A 17,327-nucleotide genomic window follows, 5' to 3' on the forward strand; every position below is an offset into this window, starting at 1 on the left:
TACTCAGTGGTGATTTAACTTTGATCACTTGCTTTAAGGTAAGTCTTCACTGTAAAGTTTTTTACTTTGTGGTTAATAAGAACTTGTAGGAGGTATTTTGAGACTATCCTGTTCCTCATCAAACTTTCATGCAGTAAATACTTCTGTCACCACTGACGATCCTTGCTGAAAACAGTTTTTATTATGGTGGTTGCAAATGGTGATTTTCCAATTCATTTCTTCTATATTTGCTCACCTTCTACTCTAAGAAAGAACTTGCCCTTTACCCCTGTTTGTTTTCCATTCATTTATTTATATCAGTATGGACCCATGGATTCTTATTTCATTCTATAGGTTATTATAATCCAGTGCTATCATTTTTTATTTATTTTAATTTTTATTTATTTGTTTTTTGAGACAGAGTCGAGCTCTGTTGCCCAGGCTGTAGTGTACTGACATGATCTCGGCTCACTGCAACCTCTGCCTCCCAGGTTTAAGTGATTCTCCTGCCTCGGCCTCCTGAGTAGCTGGGATTATAGGCACCCACCACCATGTCCAGCTAATTTTTGTATTTTTAATAGAGACGGAGTTTCATTGTGTCTGCCAGGCTGGTCTGGAACTCCTGACCTCGTGATCCACCTGCTTTGGCCTCCCAAAGTGCTGGGATTACAAGCGTAAGCCACTGTACCCGGCCTTTATTTTATTTTTTTATTGAGACGGAGTCTCACTCTGTCACCCAGGCTGGAGTGCAGTGGTGCGATTGCGGCTCACCACAGCCTCCGCCGCCTGGGTTTAAGTGATTCTCCTGTTTCAGCCTCCCAAATAGCTGGGGCTACAGGTGAGTGCCACCACAGCCAGTTAATTTTTTTTTTTTTTTTGAGACAGAGTCTCGCTGTGTCACCCAGGCTGGAGTACAGTGGCGTGATCTTGGCTCACTGCAAGCTTTGTCTCCTGGGTTCAAGCCATTCTCCTGCCTCAGCCTCCTGAGTAGCTGAGACTACAGGCACCCGCCACCACGCCAGGTTAATGTTTTGTGTTTTTTATAGAGACGAGGTTTTACCGTATTAGCCAGGATGGTCTGGATCTCTTGACCTCGTGATCTGCCTGCCTCGGCCTCCCAAAGTGCTGGGATTACAGGCGTGAGCCACCATGCCTGGCCTCAGCCAGCTGAATTTTTTGTATTTTTAGTAGAGACGGGGTTTCGCCATATTGGCCAGTTTGGTCTTGAACTCCTGACCTCAGGTGATCTGCCCACCTTGGCCTCCCAAAGTGCTGGGATTACAGGCATGAGCTACTGTACCCAGCCTCATTATTTATTTTGATGCTAAAATAATTGCAAATGGCTAGTAGGAATCCCTTTCTGTGACCTTTTGATATGTCCTCATTATTCTTTGAATACTTCATTACTTTCTGGCATAGCAAAGTGTTCCAGACTCATCTTATACTTCCCATGGCTGCACTCTGGAATCAGCCATTTCTCTGAAGGAGCCCTGGTTCCATTATTGTTTATCTGTTTATTATTAATTTTTGAGACAGTCCTGCTCTATTGCCCAAGCCGGAGTGCAGTGGTGCCTTCTTGGCTCACTGCAAGCTCGGCCCCCCCAGGTCGAGCAATCCTCCCACCTCAGTCTCTGGTGTAGCATGCCACCACATTCAGCTAATTTTTGTATTTTTTGTAGAGACAGGGTTTCACTGTGTTGGCCAGGCTGATCTTGAACTCCTGGGCTCGAGTGAACCACGTGCGTCGGCCTCCCAAAGTGCTGGGATTGCAGGCGTGTGCCACCATGCTTGGCCTGTTTTGTTATTTTTTGCAAATTATTTTATGATTATTTAGAAGGACTACCTTCAAACCAGTACAAGTATTTCATAAATAATATCTGGTTGTTTTGTAACCAGTTGAGTAATTTGTTGCACAATAAGCCACCTCACATCTTTCAGCAAGAAAAACGCTAAGTCTGAACAGTAAAGAAATTACACAGTGAGTTAGGACACAATTAAAATGTGCTTTAAATATTTTTTTGTGGGGAGAGGACACCACACTTCTCTACTCAATAAAGAGAAACAATTTTGCAGTCCAGAGGTCTTTTATTTTTTCACTCCTATCATGCCATGAATTCATAGGGAATAGGTTCCAGCAGCTCAGGCTCCTTCCCATTGGTTCTCACACAGTGTGCTTCCCTGGTGGAGTAGGCTTGTGCTTCAGCTGAACCTAGGTACCTTTCTCTTTAGCTTGCTTCTTTTTCTGATCATCTTCTTTCATGCATTTCAGAAGCTATCTTGGGTCTCAGAGTGCTTAATGTGCTCAATGTGCATATTAATTATCTTGGCAAGAATTTTGCCCTTAATTTGTTTACAACAATGCCAGCAACATGGGTAACATTGTAGACTCTTCCAGTTTTGCCCTGGTAATGCTTGTGGGGCATTCCTTTTTGAATAGTACCCATCCCTTGATGTCTACAATATTGCCTTTCTTAGAGATTTGCATGCATGTGGCCCAAGGAACAACTCCATGTTTTCTAAAAGGCCTAGAGAACATATATTGGGTACTTTTTCTCTTTCCCTGTGTTTTTCATTTTGGTGAATTACTGGAAGATGGCAGTACTGACCAAAAGTGCTGGTTCCATTTAGTGGTGAAAGATATTTAGAAACCAAGATCTCAGTGCCAGGTGTGCTTATTGCTACTGCGGTGTCATTGCTTCTAGGCCCTCTCAGAGTCCAGTGCTGGGAAATACATATTTGTATATATGTCTGTGCACATATCTATTTCTGTATCTGTCTATCTACATAAAAATAAATTCATCCAGATACTTTTAATTACAGTCGAATACCACAGGGTTCATTTCTGCCTTCTCCCTTTCCGTATTTGTATTTCTTCTCTGACAGTAAGAAACTGGACTCCCATTATCCACAATATGTTTATGTAATTGCTCATCATAGAATACACGTAGTATTCTAATAATAGTAGTTTCAGATTTGTACATCTATACCTCTGTGGAAAATAAACCTTCTAATTAGAGCTCAGAATTTTTTTACAGTTCTTTTTATATTTAGCCAGAGGGTATAGTCGAAATACTATGTTCAAAAGTTACTTGGGTCAGTTCTACCCTTCCTTCCCCCTCCTTCAGTGTGGTTATCATATTCATTTAAAATAACAGATTCATTTGTTTGTGTTTGTATTCATTTGGGTTTTATTTTCCCCATCCTTGCTGATTTTAAAATTTTATTTTCATTAGGCGAAACACAAACATGGTTCTAAACATCAGAATTTTACAAAAACAGACACTTAGAAGTGTTACTCCTCCCCATCCTGTCTGCTCTGTTTCCAGTACCTCCTTCCCACCCAGTCTTATCCATCTCCTTTGGGTAGCTAGTCTGATTTGTTTCTGGTTTTTCTTCCTGTGATTCTTTTTGCACAAATGAATAGGTACTTGTATATTTCTTACTCTTCTTTCACACACAAAAGGTAGCACATTAGAGGTACTCTTTTGTACTTTGCTTTCTTTGCTGTGTGTGTGTGTATGAATATACACACACACACAAAGAATACATATAGTATAGCATATGTAGAATAAATATATAGAATATTCTACATAGTCTGTACTGTGTATATATTCTTTGTACAGATATAGAGAGAACACTAAAAATAATTGTGATGTAATTGTGATTTTATTTTATTATTATTTTTTTGAGATGGAGTCTCACTCTGTAGCCCAAATTGGAGTGCAGTGACGCAATCTCGGCTCACTGCAACCTTCACCCCTGGAGCTCAAGCAATTCTCCTGCCTCACCCTCCCAAGTAGCTGGGACTAGAAGCATGCCCTACCACACCCGGTTAATTTTTTTGTATTTTTAGTAGAGACAGGGTTTCACCATGTTGGCCAGGCTGGTCTTGAACTCCTGAGCTCAGGCGATCCACCTGCCTCAGCCTTCCAAAGTGCTGGGGTTACAGACATGAGCCACCATGCCCTGCATGAGCCACCATGCCTGGCATGATTTTCAATATGTATCACAATTTATCCATTCATCTGTCAATGGGGTTATTTCCTTATCTCGGTTATTGTGAGTAATGCTGCACTGAGCACGTGAGTGCAGATATGTCTTTAAGGTACTGATTTCATTTCCTTTGGTGTATACCCAGAAGAGGAATTGCTGAATCATAGGATGGTTCTGTTTTTAATTTTTTTTTTTTTTGATTTGGAGTCTCACTTAGTCACCCAGGCTGCAGTACAATGGCGCGATCTCAGCTCACTGCAACTTCTGCCTCCCGGGTTCAAGTGATTTTCCTGCCTCAGCCTCCTGAGTAGCTGGGATTACAGGCATGCACCACCACGCCTGATTAATTTTGTAGTTTTAGTAGAGACGGGGTTTCTCCATGTTGGCCAGGCTGGTCTCGAACTCCTGACCTCAGGTGTTTTGCCCACCTCGGCCTCCAAAGTGCTGGGATTGCAGGTGTGAGCCACTGTGCCCAGCCAAGTTTTAATTTTTTAAGGAGCCTCTATCCTATTTTCCTTCATGGCTATACTACTAACATTCTTTTTTTTTTTTTTTTTTGAAAGGAAGTTTATTAATAAAGTAAAGGACTAAAGAATGGTTACTCCGTAGGCAGAGCTGCCCCAAGGCTACTGGTTGCCCCTTTTTGTGGTTATTTCTTGATCATATGCTAAATAAGGGGTGGGTTATTCATGCCTCCTCATTTTAGACTATATAAGGTAAAATGACATTGCTATGGCATTTGTCAACTGTCATGGTGCTGATGGGTGTGTCTTTTAGCATGTTGATGCATTATAATTAGCGTATAATTAGCAGCAAGGACAACCAGTGGTCACTCTCATCGCCATCTTGGTTTTGGTGGGTCTTAGCTGGCTTCTTTACCACAGCCTGTTTTATCAGCAAGGTCTTTGTAACCTGTATCTTGTGCTGACCTCCTATCTCATCCTGTGACTTTGAATGTCTGACCTCCTGGGAATGCAGCCCAGTAGGTCTCAGCCTTATTTTACCCAGCCCCTACTTGAGATGAAGTTGCTCTCGTTCAAACACCTCTGACATTTCCCCCTTCCCTTTTGTAAAAGAACCCTTAATCCTAAGGGTTGCAGAGGGACAAAGATCCATCTTCTGTAAACTTCTTCATGCTGAATAGGGGCGATGATATTCCTGCCTAATTATTAGGGTCTCTTGTATTCAGGGTAGAGAAGAGCTCAGTCAGAAAGTGTCTGGGTGAGGGTCGCTTATAACTCTGAGTTCCAACAAAAGGTGATATCCGAAGTTGGCCTATCAGTGCTGCAGTCTGTTTCTTTTGGGTTGGGAGGGTCTCCTCAGTATTGTCCCTTCCATGGTTTGCCAGAAAGGTGTTACTGGAAAGGGGCCCTGATCAGACCCCAAGAGAGGGTTCTTGGATCTTGTCCAAGAAAGAATTCAGGACAAGTCCATAGAGTAAAGTGAAAGTAAGTTTATTAAGAAAGTAAAGGAATAAAGAATGGCTACTCCATAGGCAGAGCAGCCTATGCTAATTTATTTTCTCACCAGCAGTATACCAAGATTCCCTTTTCTCCACATCCTCACCAACACTTGTTATCTTTTATCTTTTTGATAATAACCATGCTAACAGATGTGAGGTGATACCTCATTGTGATTTTGATTTTCATTTTCCTGATGATTAGTGATGTGGAGGATCTTTCCATAAACTTCTTGGCCATTTGTATGTTTCTGGAAATATGTCTCTCCAGGTCTTTTACCCATTTGTAATCAGAGGTTTTTTCTTTTCTTTTTTTTGCAATTAAATAGTGTGAGTTCGTTATATATTGTGATGATTTTTTTGTGTGTATGGTAAAGCATAACATAAAATTTAGCAATTTAACCGCGTGTGTGTATTTTTAAAATGTTTTTATTTTTTGGAGACAGCATCTTACTCTGTTGCTCAAGCTGGAGTACAGTGACATCATCCCAGCTCACTGCAGCCTCGACCTCCCAAACCCAAGTGATATTTCCACTTCAGCCTCCTGGGTAGCTGGGATTGTAGGCATGTGGCACCACGCCTGGCTAATTTTTGTATTTTTTGTAGAGATGAGATTTTGCCATGTTGCCCATGCTGGTCTTGAACTTCTGAGCGCAAGCAATTCTCCTGCCTCAGCCTCCCAAACTGCTAGGACTACAGGCGTGAGCCACCACTCCTGGCCTTTTGGAACCATTTTTAAGTGTAGAGTTCAGTGACATTTAATACGTTTACATTGTGTACAACTATCATCATTATTCATCTGTAGAACTTTTTCATCACCCCACATTGAAAACTGTGTACCTCATTAAATAATAACTCTGTTTCTCTTTCCCCTCAGCCTCTGGTAACCACTAGTCTAATTCCTGTCTCTCTGAATTTGACTATTCTAGGTACCTCTTATAAGTGGAGTCATATAATATTTATTATTTCATGTCTGGCTCATTTCACTTAGTGTAATATCTTCAGGTTCATCCATGTTGTAGCATGTGTCAAAATTTTCTTTCCTTTTTAAGGCTAAATAATATTCCATTGTATATATGTATACACACATAGCACACACACACACATGCACACACATACATACCACATTTCGTTTATCCATTTTTTTATTTGTGGACACTTAGGTTGTTTCCACCTTTTGGCTATTGTGAAAATGTTGCTGTGAACATTGATGTACAGATATCTATAGTGGAAGTGTCTGCTTTCAGTTCTTCTGCGTGTATACCCAGAAGTGAAATAAGTGGATCACATGATAATTATCACATGATAATTTTTTGAGGAACCACTGTACTGTGCTCTACAATGGCAGCACCATTTTACATTTCTATAAGCAATGCGGAGAGTTTCCAATTTCTCTGTATCCTTGCCAACACATGTATTTTCTTATTTTTTTGCTTGCTTTGTTTTTGATAATAGTCGTCCTAATGGGTATGAAGTGGTATCTTATTGTGCTTTTGATTTGCATTTCCCTAATGATTAGTGATGTTGACTGCATATGTAATTTTATAAGACATTGCCAAATCCCTCTCTAGAAGGAAATGTTGCATTCTTTTTTTTGTTTTAGTTAAGCAATTATTTTATTGCTCAAGTACATAGACAAATTTATGTAACCAGGGCAGAGGCTGTCGATGATTCATATTTCCAGTTAGGAGAGAGGACTCACTTGGTCTTATAATATCGAGCCACACAGTGAATCTGGTTTTCTGTCATAATCAGATGGAATTTAGCATCCTTATCCCTTCTCTTCCTCTCAAGAAGCTTACTTGTGCAGCACCATGTGAATCTCTCAGGATCCCACCGATTTGTGAAGGAGTCAGACCCTTCTTGGCCAGTTTTCAAATCTGCTCCTTCATGTTGTCAGATGTCAGCTTTAGCCAAGTGGGGACGCTGCGGTGATAGGGCAAAGCCGACTGGGACTGGCCCTTCCCGGAAGCGTACATGCAACCCATGATGGCAGCTGTCAGGCAGCAAAAGGAACATTCTGACTAATGATGCATGAGTACCTATTTCCTCATAGCCTTTCTTAACAGCATATATAGTCACAATTTTAAATTTTTATCAGATAGATGAGAAGTGGTATCTCAGTATAGTTTTAATTTCAGTTTGTTTGTTTGTTTGTTTATTATTTTTGAGACAGAGTCTCGCTCTGTCACCCAGGCTGGAGTGCTGTGGGACGATCTCGGCTCACTGCAACCTCCATCTCCCAGATTCAAGTAGCTCTCCCACCTTAGCCTCCCAAGTAGCTGGGACTACAGGTGTGCACCACCACACCCGGCCACTTTTTTTGTATTTTTAGTAGAGATGAGGTCTTGCCATGTTGGCCAGGCTGGTCTTGAATTACTGAACTCTAGTGATCCGCCTGCCTCAGCCTCCTAAGGTGCTGGGATTACAGGCCTGAGCCACCATGCCCAACCTAATTTCAGTTTTTACAATTATGAATGACATTGAACATCTTTTTCAAAATTCACATGTAATAAAATTCAGATTTTTGGTGTGTTATACTATGAGATATGATTTTCCATTAATTTTTAAGAGTTTTTTAAAATTAGTGATAATAGCCTTTTATCTGAGATAAATGTTGCAAATAATTTTATTCCAATATTGTAATGGTCTTGGCTTAGTTTAAGGTATTTGCCATGCATAAAATTTTTGTTTTTCTGTAGTCAAATTTATCAGTTTTTTTTCTTTAACTGTGTCTAGATTTTGGATAATAGAAAACCTTTTTCTACACCTAGGTTTTAGAGGAACTACCAGTATTGTCTCTCTCTCTCTCTCTCTCTCTTTTTTTTTTTTTAAAGTCACGCTCTCTCATCCAGGCTGGAGTGCAGTGACGCAGTCATGGTTCACTGTATGTATTCTTGACCTCTTGGGCTCAAGTGACCCTGCCACCTTAGCCTCCCAAGTAGCTGGGACTACAGGTGCATGTCACCACACCCGACTAATTTTTGTACTTTTTGTAGAGATGGGGTTTCGCTGTGTTGCCCCAGCTGATTTTGGACTCCTGAGCTCAAGTGATCCGTCCACCTTGTCCTCCCAAAGTGCTGGGATTATAGGTGTGAGCCACTGTGCCCTGATTTCTTATTTTATATTTTGATTCCTGATATGTTTGGAGTTTATGTATGATGTAAGATATGTATTTTATTTAATGTTTTCCACATTACTGATGATTTGTTCTAGCACCATTTATTTAGTCCATCTCTGTCCTAATGGTTTAGCTTTCGCCTTTATCATAGACTAGATTTCCATGAGCACTTGGATCTGTTTTTGGACTTTTCTGTTCTGTATTCTTATAGCATTTGAACAGTGTTTATGTTCCTTTCTATAGGAGGGTCTAAATAGTGATTATTAGTGATTTCAGAGACAAATTTTTTTAACAATTAGATTTAAGACCACAATTCTTGATACAGTTTTACTCTTCAGTTCCCTCCCATTCTTAAAATATACAGCCAGGTTGAACCCTGATACAAGGAAGTAGGAGAGGTGCCGTGGGTTATATGTATCTAGTAATGGCCTTAACAAAATTTAAACAAGCAAAATAAGAACTAACTTTTACCTCAAAGGGCAGATTTTGCTTATGGAGTGGTATGTCCACAATTACGTGTGTGATCCTTCTTACTCAGTATGGAGACAATTTTTAGAAACGGAAATATCCTTTAAAAAAATGTATTGTGTCTCTTTTCAGTTTAAAGTTTTTAGATTGTGTTCCTTTTTCCTTTTCCCTTTTTTCTCCTTACACACATAGAAGTTAATGTCTTGTGTTTGTCCTTTAGGTTTGCTGTAATGGCACAAGAGTATTTGTACAGAAAGAAATTCTTGATAAATTTACAGAGGAAGTGGTGAAACAGACCCAAAGGATTAAAATTGGAGATCCCCTTCTGGAAGATACAAGGATGGGTCCACTCATCAACCGACCACACCTGGAGCGAGTCCTTGGGTTTGTTAAAGTGGCAAAGGAGCAGGTAAGAAATAATTGGCAGTAGGGTGGGGTTGGGGAAGATTATACTGCTCCTAAATCACTTGCTTTGTGCCCTTTTCATGTTAATATTCATTTGACTATTAGCATCCCTGGCTGTGTTCTGCTTTGTACCTGCACTGGGAAGACTAACTACGAGTTTGTTTGGGATACAATTAACATTTCAGGAATGCATTTTGGGGTTGTATTTTTAATGCAAAATATTTTTTTCCTTTTCGGCAGGGTGCTAAAGTGTTATGTGGTGGAGATATATATGTGCCTGAAGATCCCAAATTAAAGGATGGATATTACATGAGACCTTGTGTATTAAGTATGTCCTCTTTTTGTTTGCTTTTAGATTATTTGAATTAAATACTGAATAGATAGAGATGAATATTTATAAAATATGTACATGGTATAAAGCAAAGGCTGGCAAATTATGTGGTCCTACTACCCAAGTTTAAGAAGTAGAACTACTCCATTATCTTCAAAGCCTTCTGTGTGCCCCTCCTTTAGGGCACCCGTATGTATTAGTTTATCCAGGACCACAACTATTGTTCTAGAAGCAAGGAGCTCAAAATGTGAAAGTGCCTATTTGATTTAAAAAAATGAAATAATAAATTTAATTCCTTGAGAAAATAAAGAATGTTTTTCATGTGACCTGTAGATCATTGTGTTAGACATTGTGCATTGCTATGAAGGAATATCTAAGACTGGGTAAGTAGAAAAGATGTTTATTTGGCTCATGGTTCTACAGACTGTACAGGAAGCATGGCGCCATCATCTGCTCCTGGTGAGGTCTCAGGAAGCTTTCAGTCATGCTGGAAGGTGAAAGGGGAGCAGACAAGTCACATGGTGAGAGAGAGAGCAAGAGAGGCGCCAGGCTCTTTTAAACAGCCAGCTCTGTGTGAACTCACAGAACAAGAATGCACTCATTACCATGGGAAGGACATCAAGCCGTTCATGAGGGATTTGCCCCTGTGACCCAAACACCTTCCACTAAGCCCCACCTCCCAACAGTGGGGATCATACTTCAGCATGAGATTCAGAGGGGAAAAGCATCCAAACTGTATCAGTCATCAATATAATAAAACCAGTTTGTCAGATAATGTACTAATCTTTTTAGAAATTAAATAGTTTAATAATTTTTAGTACCTCCATTCAATCTTAGAAATCTAGTTTTGACAATCAAGGTGTATGTGGTTGTCCTACTCCCACCCATCTACTTCCCTCCTACTTCAGAGATAACTGCTATTCTCAATGTTGTTTTATCATTCTTACGCTTTTCTCTATCATTTTATAATGTGTATTAGTATCCCCTACAAAAATGTTGGTAGTTTTGTAGGCTTTAGACAATTATATATAGGTTGAACCATGTTGTGTAATTCCTTACATCTTATCTGAAGATAAATTAAGCTGGTTTTTGCCCCTAAGGTTGATAGTGGTGTCAGTTTTTAACAACTTCATGTTTGATGCAGTATATAACCTTTAACCCCCCCCCAAAAAGAACCACTGATGTTTAAAAGCTGAAAACCTAATGTCCATCCCATGAATTAGGTTGCAGTTATTACATGAATATTTAATAAATAGGAAAAGCTTACAATACATTGTTGGTTTTTTTTTTGTTTGTTTGTTTTTGAGACGGAGTCTCGCTCTGTCACCCAGGCTGGAGTGCAGTGGCGCGAGCTCAGCTCACTGCAAGCTTCGCCTCCTGGGTTTACACCATTCTCCTGCCTCAGCCTCCCGAGTAGCTGGGACTACAGGTGCCCGCCACCTCGCCCAGCTAGTTTTTTTTTGTATTTTTTAGTAGAGACGGGGTTTCACCATGTTAGCCAGGATGGTCTCAATCTCCTGACCTTGTGATCCGTCTGTCTCAGCCTCCCAAAGTGCTGGGATTACAAGCTTGAGCCACTGCGCCCGGCCTATAATACATTGTTAAATTAAAAATATTGGGGCCAGGTGCAGTGGATCACGCCTGTAATCCCAGCACTTTGGGAGGCTGAGGCAGGAGGATCGCTTGAGCCCAGGAGTTTGAGACCAGACTGGGCAACATAGTGAAACCCCATCTTCAAAAAATTAGCTGGGGGTAGTGGTGCACACTGTGGTCCCAGCTACTCAGGAGGTTTTATTTTAATGTTTGCAGCTAATTGCAGAGATGACATGACCTGTGTGAAAGAAGAGATCTTTGGGCCTGTTATGTCCATTTTATCATTTGACACTGAAGCTGAGGTTCTAGAAAGAGCCAATGATACCACTTTTGGACTAGCAGCTGGCGTCTTTACCAGGTATATGGAGTGGGACACTGAGAGCAGTTTTGAAGGAGCGGGGCTGCAGTATCTGCTTAGATATGTAATTGATATTATTCTCTCACTTTAGTTTGCCCTCATAGGAGCCATCAGCACTTTCTATTTGCTTCAGGTTAAGTCAGAAGACACGAAAGCAGCATTTTGTAGTTTGCTGTAAATGGCCAGAGAACCCTGCTATTGAGTTTTAAATTGAGCTCGTTTAATAAACGCTTAAGATTCTGATCTGTGTAAAGCATTGGATTAGATGTCTTTTGAAAACACACATGTCAAGGAATTTAGAAACCTGTAAGTATATAAATTGTGGGCAGTATTCTTCAAAAACATAATTTTTAATGGCATTATAGTAGTTCCTAATTGGAATGCATTATAACTTATGCAGCCATTTCTTCTGTGGTTGGATATTTAGGATATTGTTTCCAGTTTTAAATATTACAGTAATGTGATCAATATCTTTGTGCATAAACTTACCCTCTACTGTAATGTAAAATGGCGCTGCCAATTTGGAAGAGTTTAGCAGTTCCCCAAAAAGTTAAACCTAAAGTTACCATGTTACCCAGCAATTCATTACTAGATATACACCCAACAGAAATGAAAATATATTGGCCGGGCGCGGTGGCTCAAGCCTGTAATCCCAGCACTTTGGGAGGCCGAGATGGGCGGATCACGAGGTCAGGAGATCGAGACCATCCTGGCAAACACGGTGAAACCCCGTCTCTACTAAAAATACAAAAAATTAGCCGGGCGAGGTGGCGGGCGCCTGTAGTCCCAGCTACTCGGGAGGCTGAGGCAGGAGAATGACGTAAATCCGGGAGGCGGAGCTTGCAGTGAGCTGAGATCCGGCCACTGCACTCCAGCCTGGGCCACAGAGTGAGACTCCGCCTCAAAAAAAAAAAAAAAAAAGAAAATATATGTCCACACAAAGGCCTGTACCCATATGTTCACAGCATGATTATTCATAATAGCCAAAAAGTGAAAACAACCCAAATGTTGTTTTCACTTTTTGTGAAAATGCTTTGGGAATGCAATTTCTTTGAAACCAATTGCAGATTGCTTAGTTTTATACAAACTTTGATTTGTCTTTGGCAGTAGAAGGCAGTTTGCTAAAGCTGCTTTACACTGGAATTATGCTGTTTCTTTGGTGATACATAAAGTTCCAATTTTTTTTTTTTTTTTTTTTTTTTTTTTTTTTTTTAATAACTTTGTGGTCAGGAACTTGGGAAGAAAGCCCAAGTCTCACTTGAGGACCTGATGTAATTGCTTCCCTTTGAGCTTTGAAGGAAAGATTGAGGAGCTGCTCTTTTGATTTGGGGACTGAGCAGGTTAAGTGCTCTTACTTTACTTTTCCACCCTCATACAGACAAAGTCCAGTTACAAAGGCGGGTAACTCCAATGTGCTATTCTTTTTTTCTTACCAGCTTTACTGGAATAATGCACATACAGTACAATTCACCCACTTAAAGTGTACAATTCAGTGGTTTTTAGTTTATTCATGGAATTGTTGTGCAACCATCACCATAGTCTATGTTTAGGACGCTTTCATCTCAAGAAGAAACCTTGTGCCTCTTAACAGTTGCTTTTCATTCCCACTCCCCACATCCAGCCCTTGGCATCCACTAAACTGCTTTCTTTCTCCATGGATTTGCCCATTCTGAACATTTTATATAAATGGAATCATACAGTATGTATTCTTTTGCGACTGGCTTCTTTCACTTAGCATAATGTTTTCAAGGTTCATTTGTGTTGTGGCATTTATCAGTACTTTATTCCCAAATAATATTCTGTGGTATGGATATGGACCACTTTTTGTCCATCCATTCATCTGTTACAGGCATTTGGGTGGTTTTCACTTTTTGGCTATTACGAATAATCATGCTATGAACATATGTGTACAGGCCTTTGTGTGGACATACATTTTCACTTCTGTTGGGTGTATATCTAGTAATGAATTGCTGGGTAACATGGTAACTTTAGGTTTAACTTTTTGGGGAACTGCTAAATTCTTCCAAATTGGCAGCGCCATTTTACATTCCTCCCAACGACGTATGAAGGTTCTAATTTGTCCACATCCTCACCAACCCTTGTTATTGTCTGTCCTTCTGATTTTAGCCATCCTTGTGGGTGTGAAGTAGTATCTCATTGTGGTTTTTATTTGCATTTCTGTGGGTTTTCTTTTCACTTTCTTGATAGTCTTATTTGTAGCACAAAATTTTAAATTTTGACCAATTCCAATTCTGTTTTTTTTGTCAGTTACTTTTGGTGTCATAATCTAAGAAATCTTTCCCTGACCCACGGTCATGAAGATTTATTCCTCTGTTTTCTTCAAAGAGTTTTATAGTTCTCAGTCTTGACATTTTTAGGTCTGTGATGCGTTTAAGTTAATTTTTGTGTATGGTGTAAGAAAGGGCTCCACTGTTATTTTTTGCATGTAGATATCCACTTGTTTCAGCACCATTTGTTGAAAAGACTGTTTTTCCCCCATTGAATTTTGGGCACCCTTGTTGCTGTTACTTATTTTAAAGATGCCTTGTGCTTGGGATTATAAAATCCAATCCATGTCTGTTTTGCCTGGATGATCAAAGATTTTAAAACATTTTGAAGAAATGAGAATTTAGTAAGATTTGAGAACCCTAGAACTGGCAGTGTAACTTTTCCTGTTAAAGCAGTAGACTAAGAAACTTTGAATAATGTACACATTCTTTTTTTCTTCATAGGGACATCCAGCGGGCTCATAGAGTGGTAGCCGAGCTTCAGGCTGGAACGTGCTTCATTAACAACTATAATGTCAGCCCAGTGGAGTTGCCCTTTGGTGGATATAAGAAGTCAGGTGAGGAGCTGGGAGGTGTGAATGCAAACCAGGTCTCTAGAGATAGGTCGTAATGCAGACCTTACAAACCAGTATTCCTAAACCTGTCTGCAGATAAGAATCACCTGAGGAAATACAGGTTCCTGGTCCTTTCCCAGATCCACTGTGGCAGTCTCTGGGAATGAAGTCAAGCATCTTCCCCTACCCAACACTCCCTAAATCTTTCCAGAGGGTTCTGACATATAGCCTGGCCTGTGAACTGCTGACAGATATCTCAAAAAGGCTTGTCTTGTGAGTAGAATACTCTTTCTGCACAGCCTGTGATTGCTGTAAGCATAAAATAAAATCACTCCCTTAGGGGTTCCGTATCAGGATGTCCATCGTCATCCACTGTGGAGGTTTTAGATTCCATTTGGGTAAACTGTCTCTAAAGTCATATCTCAGTCACTTTGTTTCCTCTGTTATATCAAATTAAAATCTTTAAATTTATCATTAAGCAATCAATTATTATCGTTTTCATCACCCTCGATGGCACACGGGAGTGTGTTTCCTTAGCCACTGCTCAGTCATTTCGTTTATTCTATAGTCAGACATATGTTACCACAACGTACAAATTTATAAGTCTGGTATATCAGGAGGGGGTTTGAGGCATCAGGAGTATAGCCAGAACCTTTGGAGTTTGTTGCCTGTAAATATTCATTTACATATTTCTCATGCTGTTCTTCTAGAGTGAAAATTGGTTTGGGCTTTGTTGAGGCATCATTCTAAGAGTCTGACCTCTAGTTTCTGTGGGAAATATTTACAGCCATCACAGTGTTGGCAAATGTATAAACCCTGATGAACACTGATGAGATGGTGGGTGTTAATTTGACAGTCTTATTTGTCCCTGTGGGGTACATCGTACATACAGGCACAAGTGCAGGTGGGAACCAAGGTGCCATCTTAACAACATGTAACATGTAATGTTACATGTTAAGTTTCTGATAGTCCCTCAGTGCAGGGAATTATTTGTTTGGAATCAGCAGCTTAGGCCTTTGGAGGGCCTCCTAGCTTTCCCTTTCCTCTGGACCAGGCCATGCTATGTCGAATGAGAGAGCGAGAAAGATGACCAGACGTGCAGAGCAGCACCGGGCCTAACAGGCCTGACCAGCTGTGTGCTGAGGGGATGTGGAAAGCAACAAAACACAGAGCGAGGTCTTCCCAGGACCTTTGCGTGTGATACCATTTGAGTGGTGCTCCCTGGAAATGCACATATTCGGGACCTCAGCCTTGCCCTTAGAAGGCAGAGCCTGCCTAAGTCCAGCGCAGGGTGTACAGGGAGGGCCAAGGGTGGGATACTACCCTTTTAGCACAGTAACCTCATCCACTAGTAATTGGGCAGTGTCTTGGACTCTGAGTAATCAGAGGGACCTTCAGTGCCCCCTCCCCAACATGAGTGGGTAGGTTAAGTTAGTAGTTTGCTCTTACAGGTATATAAGAAATGGTGAATAAGCCTATTGTGTAGAGTTAAGTTTTAAATTAGCATCAGTTTTCAAGGGTGTCAGGTTGATTGTTGTAGAGATTGCCTTTAACACTTGATACAAAATCTGAGCATTTTTCAGACCTCAACCCAGAACAGTAGATTCCTGAAATTAAGATTCATATTGGTAAGAAAGAAGACCTGTATATTTCCCTGTCCCCATCCCCAAAGGCCAGTGGATCATTTTCCGCATGCCTAACTCCATTCATAGCTAATATGTGGATTGAGGACTTTATTCCAAGACACTTAGGTTCTATATTCTTCCTTAGCCCTTTGAAGATCATTGTGACTTTTCAGACTATTGTAGTGAAGGCTCAACCTGACCGCTTCTCCTCCTTTCAGGATTTGGCAGAGAGAACGGCCGTGTGACAATTGAATATTATTCACAACTGAAGACTGTGTGCGTGGAGATGGGTGATGTGGAATCTGCTTTTTGAAAACCTGCAGTGAAACCTACTGACATGGCCAGGCTGTGGAATGATGCGAATTGGCCCTGTTTACAGAGGCAGTACAACTGAATGTTATTTTTAAATTCAGAATTTTGGCATTCAGGATAACAGAATGGTTCATGTTACTCTTTCTCTGTCCATCAGCTTCGTCACTGAAAATGTGCATTAAGTTCCTTGTAGATAGTAATCAAGAAAGTTGGCATTCTCCTCAAAGTATATTTTTGTGAAATCTTTTAAGAGCCAGTAACATACTTCTAGAGAGCAGGAAACGGGACTGGGATAATACATCTTCCACACATTTGGCCCACTGACAATGTTAATTCTCTGGCGTATTTCAAAGAACTTGTTCCTGGCTGATCCAAGTGCAGTGGTATTTACAACTAATTGATCACAACCAGTTTCTAGATTTCTTTGTTCCTTCTCCATTCCCACTGCTTCACTTGACTAGTCTTGAAAAACAACAACAACAACAACAACAACAAAAAACATCTTGTTCCTTTGTAGGTTCCTGGTAGAATCAATAGAGATGATTTCAGCTCATTGACTTTCTTTTAAGCTATATCCCCTTGTCATTTCATTGAGAAAGCTGATAACCGGGATAGGGAGGGGATTAGATAATAGACGGGGTCAAATTCTGTGTGAATGTTAACTTGCCTAGTAAGCACTTTGTCTCTGTTCACTACTGCAATAGAGGAAACCTATCTCCCTATCTTGGGTCCTTGAACTACAGCCTGCTGTCTTACACCAGCAGAGCTACCCTTTAAATGTACAAATTATTTGTACGCTAATGTCATATGGTGAAATTAAAATAAATCACACTGCTAATTC

The 17,327-nt window shown here is 40.4% G+C and overlaps 1 protein-coding gene and 1 pseudogene across 1 annotated transcript in view; one reads left to right on the forward strand and one right to left on the reverse strand.

Annotated features, from left to right (window-relative positions):
* The window catches only part of ALDH9A1 (aldehyde dehydrogenase 9 family member A1), a 39,126-nt gene extending 21,799 nt beyond the window's left edge, over positions 1–17,327 (forward strand). Inside the window, exons 7-11 of the mRNA XM_007989693.3 lie at positions 9,241–9,429; positions 9,666–9,753; positions 11,566–11,707; positions 14,440–14,552; positions 16,393–17,327. Of these exons, the coding sequence (XP_007987884.3) occupies positions 9,241–9,429; positions 9,666–9,753; positions 11,566–11,707; positions 14,440–14,552; positions 16,393–16,487 (627 nt within the window). The 3' untranslated portion in view covers positions 16,488–17,327. The remainder of the gene's footprint in view (positions 1–9,240; positions 9,430–9,665; positions 9,754–11,565; positions 11,708–14,439; positions 14,553–16,392) is intronic.
* Positions 3,749–7,971, reverse strand: LOC140710212 (small ribosomal subunit protein uS15-like; annotated as a pseudogene).

The sequence above is a fragment of the Chlorocebus sabaeus genome, chromosome 25, assembly GCF_047675955.1.
Source record: "Chlorocebus sabaeus isolate Y175 chromosome 25, mChlSab1.0.hap1, whole genome shotgun sequence".
NCBI classification, from domain to species: domain Eukaryota; kingdom Metazoa; phylum Chordata; class Mammalia; order Primates; family Cercopithecidae; genus Chlorocebus; species Chlorocebus sabaeus.